The sequence below is a fragment of the Sorex fumeus genome, unplaced genomic scaffold (assembly GCF_029834395.1).
Source record: "Sorex fumeus unplaced genomic scaffold, SorFum_2.1 ptg000125l, whole genome shotgun sequence".
NCBI classification, from domain to species: domain Eukaryota; kingdom Metazoa; phylum Chordata; class Mammalia; order Eulipotyphla; family Soricidae; genus Sorex; species Sorex fumeus.
Window position 1 is genome coordinate 4,226,209 of NW_026606182.1, and position 14,491 is coordinate 4,240,699.

The 14,491-nt window shown below is 43.6% G+C and overlaps 1 protein-coding gene across 1 annotated transcript in view; it reads right to left on the bottom strand.

The window, feature by feature from the left end:
* The window catches only part of MRTFA (myocardin related transcription factor A), a 128,867-nt gene extending 117,206 nt beyond the window's left edge, over positions 1–11,661 (bottom strand). Inside the window, exons 1-2 of the mRNA XM_056137475.1 lie at positions 11,530–11,661; positions 6,340–6,601 (exon numbers count right to left, since the gene is read on the bottom strand). Of these exons, the coding sequence (XP_055993450.1) occupies positions 6,340–6,601; positions 11,530–11,661 (394 nt within the window). The remainder of the gene's footprint in view (positions 1–6,339; positions 6,602–11,529) is intronic.
* Positions 11,662–14,491: the final 2,830 nt, after the last annotated feature.

Sequence of the window (14,491 nt, forward strand, 5' to 3'; positions counted from 1 at the left end):
CCAAACTCCCCCCCCACCGCCCCTTCCCCCTAAAAAAAGAACTAAGAAAGAATAATGTAACAGATACCAGAAACAGGGTAGAGAAAGTGGCCAACCATGAGAAGTGTGACAGAAGTTCAAACAGGATTTGCCTATCTGATTTACAACTAAAAGAACGCTAATCATAGTTCAAAAGGTCAGAGCAAGAGTTTTGCACATAGAAGTCCCTGTTCAACCTCCCCGCCCCCCACAATGAGAACTACAAAATAACCCACAAAGATAGGGTGAGAAACAGAAAGACAGATAACTCTGGAACATGGGAAAGGAGAGACAAACTATGAACTGTTTCAGGAACTCGCATACAAAGGGAAGGTAAGGGGGCTGGAGAGATAACACTGCAGGTAGGGCATTTGCCTTGCACGTGGTCGACCAGGGTTCGATTTCCAGCATCCCATATGGTCCCCTGAGCACTGCCAGGAGTGATTCCTGATGTAGAGCCAGGAGTAACCCCTGAGCATCGCCGGGTGTGACCCAAAAAGAAAAAAAAAAGAGAAAGCAAAGGGAAGATAATAGTGGTATTATTCAACTGACGGATAGGCCAAGAGAAAAGCTGAAGACGAGCCAACTCACCTCTGCCCAACAGCAACAGCTGCCTTTCTCCTCCAGAGAGCCCATCACAACTGTCAGCACCAATTTTCTCCACTTCTGCCCCAAGATATTGGAGGATTGTTGTTTGCTGTCTGTCATCATCTTCATTATCACTCCCCCTACCTCAGAAGGATTCCAGTCCCTTCTCCTGCTCAAGGCAGAGCCAGAACCTTCAGATCCCGTCCTCTACCTCCACAGGAAACTTTCTCAGTTAGACTCTTTGGTTTTTCTGTCTTCAGCACTTCCCTCCAGATCAGTGTTGCCCAAAATGTGCAGTATCACCCTCTCCAAGGAACACTGAATGCTAGCAGTGGAGGTGGTATAGTAAATGCAATTGGGATGGGGGTGGTGGGATGGTTCTGCTTTCAGTTTGTTCCCTGAAAGGTAGGTAGTTTTCTAGGCCTGTGAGAGATAGTTCAGTAGGTAAGGTGCTTCTTGCCTTGCAAACCACCAACCTGGGTTTGATCCCTGGCATCCCATATGGTAACCCTGACCCATAAGGAATGATCACCACATCAAGCTACAAAGCCAGGAATAAGGTCTGAGCATCAGGTGTGGCAAAAAAATAAAACAATGAAAGTAGGTTTACAGAGTGACAACAAGTAATTCTTTTCCTGAAAGGGGGGATGGGGAGGTGATAAGGCCAAATTAGTTTAGGAACCTCTATTCTAGATTCTTTTCTCTCAGAATATAAGTTGAAATTGTCACCTTCTGGGAAGCATGGGGGTGGCATGGGAACATAAGTTAGAAATGAAAAAGCATGCACGCATGCATGTACACACACCCTCTTTAAGTGTCCTCTATTGGAACAGGGGCAAGAATAGTTTAAGTTTGTTCCATTTCCGATCCTGGGAGAAAAAAATGAGAAGCAATCTACTCATGCAACAAGTCTTTATTGGGTATCCACTAGTCCACTATTTACCATGAATCAGATATAATTTCCAGCAGACAAAATAAGATTTCTGGCTTCATATGGTATACATCAAAGCAGGGGGAATACAGACAATAGAAACACACAAATCAGCAGGGAAGGTCTCCCTGAGGAAAGACATTTGTGCAGGAGCCATTCAGTAACGCACAACTACAAAGGTCCTGGGAGAGGATCACACTTGGTATGTTCACGAAATAGCAAGAGGGAGATCGGAGGGATAGTACAGCGGGTAGGCATTTGCCTTGCACACAGCTGACCCGGGTTCAATCCCCACATCCCACATGGATCCCTAAGAACTAGCAGGAAAAATTCCTGAGTGCAGAGCCAGGAGTAACCTCTAAGTATCATCAGGTGTGACCCCAAAAGACTAAATAAATAAAGTTTAAAAAAGAAATAGCAAGAGGGAGAAGGGAGGAAAACAGGGACATTGGTGAAGGAAAGGGGAAACTCAATTATGAATAAATCTGTAACTTTGTAATAATTCATGGTGATTCAACCAATTAAAAATTAAAATTAAACATCTGAAAGTAACTAATATCAAAAAAACGTGGCTGAAACAGAGGAGAGAAAACTAGGAGACAAAGAAAAAAGGTCAAAGATGGGTCAAAAACGGTCACATTGTAAGAACCATGATTCTGAAATATCTCTAAGAGCTGCGAAGCAGCTGAATCATCCCAGGTAGACCCATCCCTGAGCTGAGAATTCTAGGGCCTTCTCAGAATGGGGGTGAGCCGATTCCCTGCCCAGTCCAAAGGGTCAGCAGCACTCATCCCCACCCAACATCCTCTGGCACATAAAAGGCCCAACTCCACAACTAACCTCAAAGACATACCAAGCCACTGAATCTTTCTAGCTCCTTGGTTCCTGCAGCACAGGGCCACAGACATCTCCAAATTTCAAAGTACTGACAGCCCAGCAAGGAGCTATGCAAATTTAATGCGAAAGCTGCATAAAAGCCCACCAAGCTCAATGAGACAAACAATAACATAGAAGGCTCAGCTAGGACCAACTACAGCTCAAGAAACCCTCAATGACTTTAGTAACTCCACTGTAAGACATAACAATTTTCACAACTTTTCTTTTACTGAAACACTTTTTGATAATTCCATTTGCCATTTTGTTGTAACAGCAATATAAATTATTTTGTGCTAAGGAGGCAGGCTTAGGGTGCGGGTACTGGGGGGAATCAGGGACACAGGTGGAGGGAAGATCACACTGGTGGTAGAATTGGTGTGGAAACACTGAATGCCTGAAATAACTGCACTATGAACAACTTTATAAATCATAGTAAAGTTTCAAACATTAAAAAAGAAAGTAGTAATATGGTCACTGTTACTGTCCTCCCATTGTTCATCAATTTGCTCGAGCAGGCCCAGTAACATTGTGAGACTTGTTACTGTGTTTGGCATATCAAATACGCCAGGTAGCTTGCCAGGCTTTGCCGTGCGGGCAAGATACTCTCAGTAGCTTGCCGGGCTCTCCAAGAGGGGCGGAGGAATTGAACTTGGGTCAACCATGTTGGCCGCGTGCAAAGCAAACACCCTACCCACTGTGCTATCACTCCAGCAATATGGTAATACATTTTTTAAAAACATGATTTTATCACGAGTCTAAGAGGAAGATACTTCAAGATTTGAAAAGAGTTTAGCAATGTCTGACTTCAGTTTTCAAGACTCACTCAGGCAAGCTACCCGTGACGTATTCGATATGCCAAACACAGTAACAACAAGTCTCACAATGGAGACGTTATTGGGCCCGCTCGAGCAAATCAATGAACAACGGGAGGACCGTGACCGTGACTCATGTTAGTGAAGAATTTCAATTACAATATAGGGTGATGAAGCATCATGATAAAAGGCAAACCAAAACAGGGACATCTAACACTGTGAGTTCAAATAGGCTTCACATAGGGTTTGACGCCTGAACAGAACACTAAGAAAGTAACAACAGTTGGGTTGAGGGGGACAGGGCAACCCAAAAAGAGGACAGACATGTAGAAACATCACAGCGGGGGTTGAGAAGATCTAGTTTTTCTGTACCAAGGTATAAAGAGAAAATATTTTATAAAAATATGGGAAATGGGTGTTATGGTGATAACTCAGTGGCCAAAGTACCTGCCTTGCAAGCCTTAGTAAGGGGAATCCATAAGTTCAAGGCCTGGCACCCACTCACACGCCTGAATGTGATCTGAGCACCCTAGCAGTCCTACCACCCCCCGGCCCCCACCCAAGAAAGTACCCAGGAAAAACCCTAATGGAATATTTGAACAACCTTTCTGAAGAAAATTATAAAAGTGGGTGAACAGACATTTGAAAAGGTCTACTTAGGGGCTGGAGAGACAGAGTACAGGAGTTAGCAGTCTTGCAGCCAGCCCTGGATCAATCCTTAACACTGCATGATTCCTTGCGCACTGTCCACCAGTATCTACTCCTGAGCACCGAACCAGGAGCAGCCCTGCAACATTGCCTGGGGTTTTTTTTTGGGGGGGGGTCTTCTCCCCCCTCCCAAAAATGTTTTTAACTAAAAAAACCCCTCTATTTAGCCAAAGAGATTAAATTAGTTAATGATAAGGAAAACTCACTATTTAAGTGGGTTTTCTCCACACAGACTTATTTCAATAAAAAAATCTCAACATGTATACCAGACACAGACATATAAGAACTTCAGAGCAACATGATTCATAACAGCTTCAAATAAAACAAGAAAACAGTGTTACATGATGTTGCTTAGGAATACATTTATGTGTAAAAAAATACAACATTTGGCAATAAAATACAAATTTAGAGTTACTTCTGAAGATAGACGGGGATTCACAGAGACTACAGGAATCAGATGGCAGGTTCATAGGTATGCAGGTATTTACTATCTTATTCTTTATGCATTTCTTGAAAACTTTATATATTTCACTGTCACTGTCCTCCTGTTGTTCATCGATTTGCTCGAGCGGGCCCAGTAAGGTCTCCATTCTGAGACTTGGTTGTTACTGTGTTTGGCATATCGAATACGCCACGGGGAGCTTGCCAGGCTTTGCCGTGCAGGCGAGATACTCTCGGTAGCTTGCCAGGCTCTCCGAGAGGGACAGAGGAATCGAACTCGGGGCAGCCATGTTGGCCGCTTGCAAGGCAAATGCCTTACCTGCTGTGCTATCGCTCCAGCCCTGATGTATTTCATATAAAAAAAATTCCAATTTTTTTTAAATGTGTGGTGACTGCCACATTAAAGCCAATGGGATTAGCACCTTCGACTCTATCCTGGGGGTTGGTCACAAGGAATGAAACAGTTGCTATGGCTTGTCCAGGTAGCAAGCTAGCCTCGGGAGCCCAAGCAAAGGGCTCCGTGGCCTTTTTATCTGATATAACCTCTATTTTCCTCCTCCCTCTTGTCACATACACTATTCGTAATGGGTGAGTACACAGAACAAAAAATAAACTGTTAGTGAAGCAGTGGGCATGGGATAGATAAGCCTTGGGAATATGGGAATGCTCTGCTCCTCTTGGCAGGACTCTCCCTGCCAGGCTGTTAAGGCCCTGTAAGTCTGTCTAAGCCTGTTCTCTCCCTAGCAGGACATTTCCCACTTAGGCCCACACTTTCCCTGGCAGGCTGTTTCCTGCGTAGGCCAGTGCTTTCCTTTAAGCTTGCTTAACTCAGGATACTGCCCATATCTTTGGGCCTGCATGTATGGGGCAATTTCCCACAAAAATTAACATTTTGAGAAGCACAAGGTTGGTAAGAGGCAGTAACTAGGAACGGGGAAATATCAAGAGGAAAGCTAAAAGAACAAAAAGGGAACACATACTGCAAAGTTTTGCAAAACATATCCAGCAATGTTAGTTTACTGTTTATCCCACAGGGCAGTCACTGAGAATATTAAGCTACAGAGTTCTAGAAGATTACTATGCCAAAACTATCACTATCACTGTCCTCCCGTTGTTCATCGATTTGCTCGAGTGCGCCCAGTAACGTCTCCATTTTGAGACGTCTTGTTACTGTGTTTGGCATATTGAATACATCACGGGTAGCTTGTCAGGCTTACAGAATAAAGTTTCCTAATGACAGAGGCTTATTTGCCATTGAGGAGTGGTTTGGAGCCACACCAGGAAACTCTCAGAGGCTACTCCTGGCTCTGTGCTCAGGGGTCACTACTGGTGGTACTCAGAGAACCATAAATGGTGCCAACGATCTAAACCAGAGTAGACAGCATAGAATGTAAGTGCCTTGACTGTATTCAAGGGAAGTGTCTTAACCTCTGTATTCTTTTTCCACCCCCCTTATTTACCACTTAATCCCTAATCCTAAAACTATAATACAATGCTCAATAAATATTTACCTAATTGCTGACATTATGGTAAGAATGGGGGAAGAGATGCAGAGAGTACAAAGATAATTTAGAAAGCGACTGTGAGAGCCAAAGAAACAGTACAGGAGGTAAGGCTCTTATTGTGCATGTGGTTGCAGCAGCTATGACCTAGTTCAAATCCTCGGCACCACACATGTTCCCTTGAGCACTGCCAGGGGTCACTCCTAAGCACAGAGCCAAGAATAGGCTCTGAGCACCATCAGTATGTGACCACCCCCACCATTTAAAAATAAATTAAAATAAGCAATTATATTAATTCGCGTGAGAAATGTTAGATCTACAAGGATCATATGCACTAACTCTTGCCTACTATGTAAGAAGTAACATGAAACTTTCCAGAGTCATGGTATATGTAAGATTCTAAAACATAATCAGGAAGTTCCTGATTCAAATCTGGCAACATAACAGTTCCAAATCCACTCACCATTTTTCCTCTCACTAAGCGGAGGCAAATTGGGGTTCCGGCCAGGGTGGAGGCCCAGCGTCAGCTCGGGCTGCAAGGAGAGCTCCTGCAATTCATTGGCAACAGCTTCGCTCTGGGGACTGGGGGCCGCAGACAGGGACACAAGAACTGGTTCGTCATCATTTTCACCAGCCCCTCCTCCGTCGAGCCCATTCACAGCAATGACGGAAGGGGGCAGGCACACTACACTGGAGAAATCCACTTTGGCTTTCGTGATGGCAACCTGGAAGTAAGAGAAACAAAAAGTTTAGGTATCACTGTAAGAGACTGTTACACGGGGTCTATGCAGAATATTGTAGCACTGTAGCACTGTCCTCCTGTTGTTCATAGATTTGCTCCAGCGGGCCCAGTAACATCTCCATTATGAGACTTTTTACTGTGTTTGGCATATCAAATACATCACGAGTAGCTTGCCAGGCTTTAATGTGCGGGAAAGATACTCTCAGTAGCTTGCCTGGCTCGCCGAGAGGGGCGGAGGAATCGAACCCGGGTCACCCGGGTCAGCCGCATGCAAGGCAAACATCCTACCCACTGTGCAGACTATTAAGGTAAAAGTAAAGGCCCTCTAGATCTAGAGATAGCTACCCCCCTGCTTTGTCACGTCAGGGGTTGAAGAGACAATAACGCTAGCCTGCTTGCATGTGGCCAATCCCTGGAACCACATATGATGCCCTGAGCACCACCAAGGGTCCCTCCTGAGCACAGAGTCAACTAGTAGCCCCGGAGCACTGTGGGTATGGCCCCAAACCCAAAATAAAGTGAAATAAAATAGATGAGCACGTTCAGGTCAGAGTGAGAGAGAGAGTACAATGGGCAGGGTGTTTGCCTTGCACACTGCCAACCTGGATTCATTCCCTGGCACCCCAAAGGGTGCTTCGAGCACCACCAGGAGCGATCCCTAAGCATAGAACCAGGGGAAAGCCCTGAGCACCGCCAGGTGTGGCCCTCAAACCTACATATATATATATATATATATATATATATATATATGCATGTCGGGAAATAATAAAGGCCCTCCCGTTGATCATCGATTTGCTCAAGCGGGCCCAGTAACGTCTCCATTGGAGACTTTGTTGTTACTGTGTCTGGCATATCGAATACGTCACGGAGAGCTTGCCAGGCTCTGCTGTGCGGGCGAGATACTCTCGGTAGCTTGCCGGGCTCTCCGAGAGGGGCGGAGGAATCGAACTCAGGTCAGCTATGTTGGCTGTGTGCAAGGCAAATGCTCTACCACTGTGCTATCGCTCCAGCCCATTAATACTATATAAATTATACTATAGGGAAGCTACCTTTATTTTTCATTATTATAAGCTTTTCATAAGTTTCGCATCATTATTAATGTTTACCATGTTCAAAGAATGTATAAGATTTCAAGTCTGATATTATCCTCGACTACGTTACTTAAGGTAACAGGGTCATACACCTCAGCAGGTCCACCTCCACTTAAGTTTCATTTAAGTACTCCAGTTAAAGTAGTCCAGAGTCAATAGTTTCATATAAAAGTTCTTAACCAAATAATAAAATCCCATTATTGCAGACCTAAGTGTATTATGATATTATAACATAGTCATAGATTATCTAAAATGTTATGCTGCTTTAAAAAGTGTCGAAGAGGTGGGGAGGGATGGGGGAGGGGGGGTGATACTGGGATCATTGGTGGCGGAGAATGGGCACTGGTGGAAGGGATGGGTACTTGATCATTGTATAACTGAAACCCAAGCACAAAAAATTGTAAGTCTACAACTGTACCTCACAGTGTTTCACTAATAAAAAATAAATAATAAATAAATATAAAAGCATCCTAATTTCAAGGTAGCAAAAAAATGTGTTGAATAAAAGTGCTGTTAATTTTATAGTATTTATTGGATTAGGTGAAAAACTAAATTACTGGCTCTTAAGTATAATTCAATAAATAATTACTTAAAAGACTAACACTTTCACTATTTTCACTGTTAATAGTTCATTTCAAACTGTCATTTCAAGTACTGTCATTTCTAACTACTTAGGTATTCCCCCACCACCAATTAAAAATGACCTACCAATAACGGTTTTGTTTACTGAGTACAGAATTTGAGTTCTGGGGCCAGGGTAAGAGCTCCTAAGAGCACTGCAAGCGAGTGTGAGACTTCCCACCCTCCACCCTAGGACATCACAACAGCAACAAAAGGGAAATAAGGGGAAAAAAACTAAGCTAACTCATATTCTCCATTGTTTTTGAGGGAGTAATCTTCTATTCTTTAAAATGTTCTTTAGAGTCACAGACATGTGACTCAGTGGTAAAGTACACGTGTTGCATGCATGAGACTCTGCACTGAATATAAAATTTTTAATTAAAAAGGAAGTCCTTTAATTGATTTTCACTAACTTGAAAGACATGCCCTCCTGGAATTACTCAATATTATTACTGTATCTGATATATTTATTATTATTACGGGATTCACAGATTTGGCACTCACAAGTGTTAATGCTCCCAAGATTCTTACATGACATGATTTTTCTACTGAAGAATAAACCTTTTGAGTCTCTAATTCTGATATGCACTTAACATACATTAACCAGTACTTCTAGAAAAAGACTTTTTATTTGGTGGGCCTCCAAGTAGAGGTTGAGCAGTCAGATGGTTCAATGTTAATGAGGTCCAGGGGTAGAAGTGGCCATCAGAGACACCAAACCAGTGTTCAGGAGCCATGTGGTGATGGTGATTGACTCAGGCCCTTCCAGATGCAAAACATACACCCTTGATTCCAAGCTATCTGCCCAAACCTTAGAAAGTGTTTTTTTGTTTGCTTTGTTTGGAGGGTCACACCTAGCAGTGCTCAGAGCCTACTCCTGGCTTTGCATTCAGAAATCACTCCTGGAGAGGCTTTGGGGAAACACATGGGGTTCTGGGGACTGCACCACCCAGGTCAGTTACATGTAAGGCAAACACCCTACCCTCTGTGCAATCTCTCCAACCCTTAGAAAGTAGTTGTTTTTTGTTTTTTGTTTTCAAAGAAACTTTAGGAGGGAAAAAAAAACTGCAGAAGAAAGTCAAGTTAGGTATAAAGAGAAAAAATAAGGCGGCTTAAAAAGCAACGTTTGGGGGATGCTTGCTTTGTACATAACCAATGTGAGTGTGTGCGTGGAGGGCAGGAGGGTTCTGAGCCATAGACAGCTCTATGTGCTGAGTACAGGCCAGAGGTTTAGATACAATCCCAGCACCACAAGGTCCCTGATCATCTCTGGAAGCAATAGCTGAGCATCACCAGATATGGAGCAAAATAACAAATAAAAGAATAATGTTTCTTCAAATATATGTTTTGCAATAAAGAGAGAAGTGTCAAATTCTGCAGTATCTTGGCCCACTTCTCCCTTAAAAAATGCGCGTTGATAAAAATTTAAAAACCTGAAACAAAATTGGTAACTGCTAAAGTCGGGTACTGAGTTTATAGAACTAATCACACTACTTCTTTCCCTACATTTGTATGTTTCTCCTTTTTTTGGGGGGTGGGGGGGTAGGAGCCACACCCAGCTAAGCTCAGGACTTAATCCTGGCTCTGTACTCAATGACGACTCCTGGCAGGGTTTGGGGGACTTTATAGGGTGCTGGAGATCTAGCCCAGGTCAGCCGCATGCACGACAAATGCCTTATCCACTGTACTATTACTCTGGCTCCTGATGTTCTATTTTAAATAGGACTTGTCCCAAAGAACAAAGAGAAGGGCTGTGAAACTTCAAGGAACTTTTCCTTAATCTTGACCTTAGGAAATATGCCAAAAGTGAAATACAAACAATGGCAGAAGAGAATACTTTAACATAAGATCCATCAGAAAGACTGACTTCTCTAGCAAACACTACTTTCTATGCTTTGAAAATACAAACTTTCTTTTACTCTTTTTTTTAATTCTTCAATTATTTTTCTTTTTTTTTAATTTTTATTACTGAAACACCATGAGGTACAGTTGTAGACTTACAAATTTTTGTGCTTGGGTTTCAGTTATACAATGATCAAGTACCCATCCCTCCACCAGTACCCATTTTCCACCACCACGGGTCCCAATATCCTTCCCACTCCCCATCCCCCCTATCCCACCCTGCCTCTGTGGCAGGGCATTCCCTTTTGTTCTCTCTCCTTTTGGGTGTTGTGGTTTGCAAAACAGGCATTGAGTGGCAATCATGTTTGGTCTATAGTCTACTTTCAGCATGCTTCTCCCATCCTGGGAGGATCCTCCCAACACCCTTTATTTGGTGCTCCCTTCTCTATCTGAGCTCCCTTTTCCCCTAGCATGTGTGACTGGCCTCCAACCCATGGAGCAAAATTCCTGGTACTAATCTCGGCCACTCTTGGGTGTTAGTCTCCTATTTTGTTACTTTATGTTCCCCAGATGAATGCAATCTTTCTATGTCTATCCCTCTCTTTCTGACTCATTTCGCTTAACATGATACTTTCCATGTAGTACCACTTGTATGTAAATTTCATGACTTCATCTTTTCTAACAGCTACATAACAAAATATATTTTCTACTCATTTTAAATAGCCCATAGAAGAGAAGGCCTCAGAAAACTTTCGAAACTTAGACAATAGCCAAAAATGTTGAAGTCCAGCCATCATGGATTTAGTCTCCAATACCAATTCTTTAATACTCCTAAAAATTTACTTTATGTAAAACTTAAGAAAATCTAAGGGTAATACTTATCTCAGATCATAGGAAACATAGTACTTTAGAAAAAATTTTTTTTCTGATTTTGGGGCCACACCCAATGGTGCCCTGGGGCGATGCTGGCGCTGTACTCAGGAGTGACTCCTCATGCTACTTGGGGGACCATATGCAGTATCAGGGATTCCAACCTGGGTGTAAGACTAGTATGTAAAACAAGCACCTGTGGGAGCTGGAGCAATAGCACAGTGGGTAGGGTGTTTGCCTTGCACGTGGCCGACCCGGGTTCGATTCCCAGCATCCCATATGGACCCCCGAGGAGTAACAAGGAGTCATTTGTGAGTGCATGAGCCAGGAGTAACCCCTGTGCATCGCCGGGTGTGATCCAAAAAGCAGAAACAAAACAAAACAAAGACAAGCACCTGAACCCTTCACACAGAAAAACTAGGTCTCAAAATATGAAATGTCTCAAAGGGAAAAATAAGTATCTGCATCATGCTTTTGAGCCTTAAACCAATAATTTTGAAGAGTCAAAGAGCAGACTTTCAAAATTATTCATAACACAATCATCAACTCCAACTTCGTGGCTGCTGATTCCCATACGATCAGCAACAGTCAGAACAAAACAACATGGGGGCAGGGTCATTTCCCACGGCCCATCTGTTTCCCTCTTTCACTGGCCTGATTCCACCAGATCTTTTCTCCACCCCAGCCTCCTTTTGGGCTGCAGCCTTCTGCTGGTGCCAAGTGGCATATGTAACTAGAAGGAAAAGCACAAAATGTGTTAGAGAAAAATGGAAGAACAAGGGCAGATAGCTGATAGCGCTAAAGGTTAATTATGACCCATGACAAGGAGTTGGTTTCATAAAACCAAATGATATAGTTCTTCTAAAAATATTTTTCTATAAAAAAACTACTTGGGGGGAGAGGGAGGGACGCCCTGGAAGAACCATGCCCATGGGTGTTCAGAAGTTACAGGAGGCTCTGTGCTCATGAGTGACCCCTGGTGGTACCCAGAATTTGAACCAGGGTCAGGCACATATAAGGTAAGTGCCTTTCCTCCTGTAGTATAACTCTGGCTCCCAAAATTTGTTTTAATCAGTTGTTGACACACAGTAATTTGGTGATAACTATTTTCTTTTCTTCTTTTTTTTTGGCTTTTTTGGGTCACACTCGGCTATGTACAGGGGTTACTCCTGGCTCTGCACTCAGGAATTATCCCTGGCGGTGCTCAGGGGACCATATGGGATGCTGGGAATTGAACCCAGGTCAGCCATGTGCAAGGTAAATGTCCTACCTGCTGTGCTCTTGGTCCAGCCCCTGGAGACAACTATTTTCTAAGGCTTGCTACATCTGTTCTAGATATTGCCTCTAGGTCCTACAGAATAAGGTAAAGAAAATAAGACATTTTTAGCTTTTCTTACTGCCAGCCCATAATCTTCAGATATATATATGAATTAAATAAATTTTATTTCACTAACAAAATTTCACTAAAGGCAAGAGAAAAGGCAACATGTTCAAGAGAGAACAATGGTTCCTCCTGAGAAAAGAGAGCCAAGAAATAAAGAAAGAAAAGGAATTACATACTCCAGGCCAAGGATGTAGCTCAGCAGTAGAGCGCTTCGTCTGTTTTATGTGTGAGGCCCTTGGTTTGATCCCTTATACAAAGGAAGGAAGGAAGGAAGGAGGGAGGGAGGGAGGGAGGGAGGGAGGGAGGGAGGGAGGGAGGGAAGGAAGGAAGGAAGGAAGGAAGGAAGGAAGGAAGGAAGGAAGGAAGGGAGGGCATGAGAGAGGGATTGCTTTGACTTCCCCTTTTTAGAAATCATTCAAAATCAAGGAGTATAAGAAACAGTAAAATATATACTCTACATTCAAACAATAGAAAGCACATACATGGAAAAGTGGTGTTAAATTTAACACCATTAAAGAAGACGCAAATTCTGACATTTCTTCTCATTAATATGAGCAATCTTTTTTCCCTCCCCTGGAATCTGAGCTAGCATGTTATGCCTTAACCAATGAAGTACTGTGAATACGGTGTTACAGCAGTTGTGCATCTAAACCAATGGTTCCCAAAAGGGTACTGGAACCATCCTGGGGAAGGGATGACAGAAGTCTCAGGTGCAACTGGGGGGTGCTTTTCGACTGTTCATTTTTAAAAGGTAGATTTCAAGGGGGCACAGAGTAATTTTTCTGAAAAATGGGGCCACCTAAGTTTGGGAATCTCTTGTCTAGACTTTAAGAGGGGTGGGAGTGGGGCCAGAGAGATAGTATGGGTGGGGGGAGTCAGGGCATTTGCCTTGCATATGGCTGACCTGGGTTCCAAATCCGGTTTCCCTTAAGGCCCCTCTAAGCACCAACAGGAGCAATCCTGACAGAGTAAGGTGAGATCCTTGAACATCATCAAGTGTGGCCCAAAAACCAAAAATTAAAAATAAAAGGGTAGAGCTTTTTACTTTGATCTACTGGAGCTCTATGTTCCCATATAAGAATTTTAACTACTCTGCTAGAAAGACATTAAAAAGAAGTCTCAAGTGGCCAGTGAGATAGTACAGTGCATAGGATGCTTGCACTGCAGACCCAAATTGGATCCTCAGCACCCCATTTGGCCTCCATGAGTAGTGCCAGGAGTGATCCATGAGCGCAGAACCAGGAGGAAGTCCTGAGCAGTGCTGGGTATAGGTCTCCCCCAACAAAAAAAGTAAGTAAAGTAAGTAAAGGCCCTCCCGTTGATCATTGATTTGCTCGAGCGGGCCCAGTAACGTCTCCATTGGAGACTTTGTTGTTACTGTGTCTGGCATATCGAATACATCACGGGGAGCTTGCCAGGCCCTGCCGTGCAGGCGAGATACTCTCGGTAGCTTGTCGGGCTCTCCGAGAGGGGCGGAGGAACCAAACTCGGGTCGGCCATGTTGGCTGCGTGCAAGGCAAACGCCCTACCGCTATGCTAAAAAGAAGCAGCTTCAAGACTACACTGAGGGGTCAGAGTAGGAGTCAAGGGGGTAGGGTGTTTGCCTTGCATACAGACGACCCAGGTTCAGTTCCCAGCATGCCGTATGGTCCCAGGAGCCTGCCAGGAGTAAGCCACTGCCAAGAACAGTCCAAGCAAAAAGAAAAACCAAAAAAACAAAACAAAAAACCTACACAAAGGAGGAAGAATGTGATTGAGACTAGGCTTTTCAAAGCTGAGACACCACGACCAAGTGTCAGGCAAGAGGAAATGCTATCTTAGAATCTTCGGGTCAGCCCAGTCATTTGCTGAACACTACCACAAGGATTCGAGGATTCGGTTACAGGCACTCCAACAAAGGAGAAAACAATTCCTGGGGTGGGAGGGTGGGAGGAGGCAAAGACAAATACCAACAACACAGCTCAACAATAAGCTAAGAAAGCTACCTGTAACATGACCAAGCTGTATTTTAGAAAAATGATGTGGTTTGTGGAGAAACAACTGATTTGGGCCTGGCGAAGGGTGA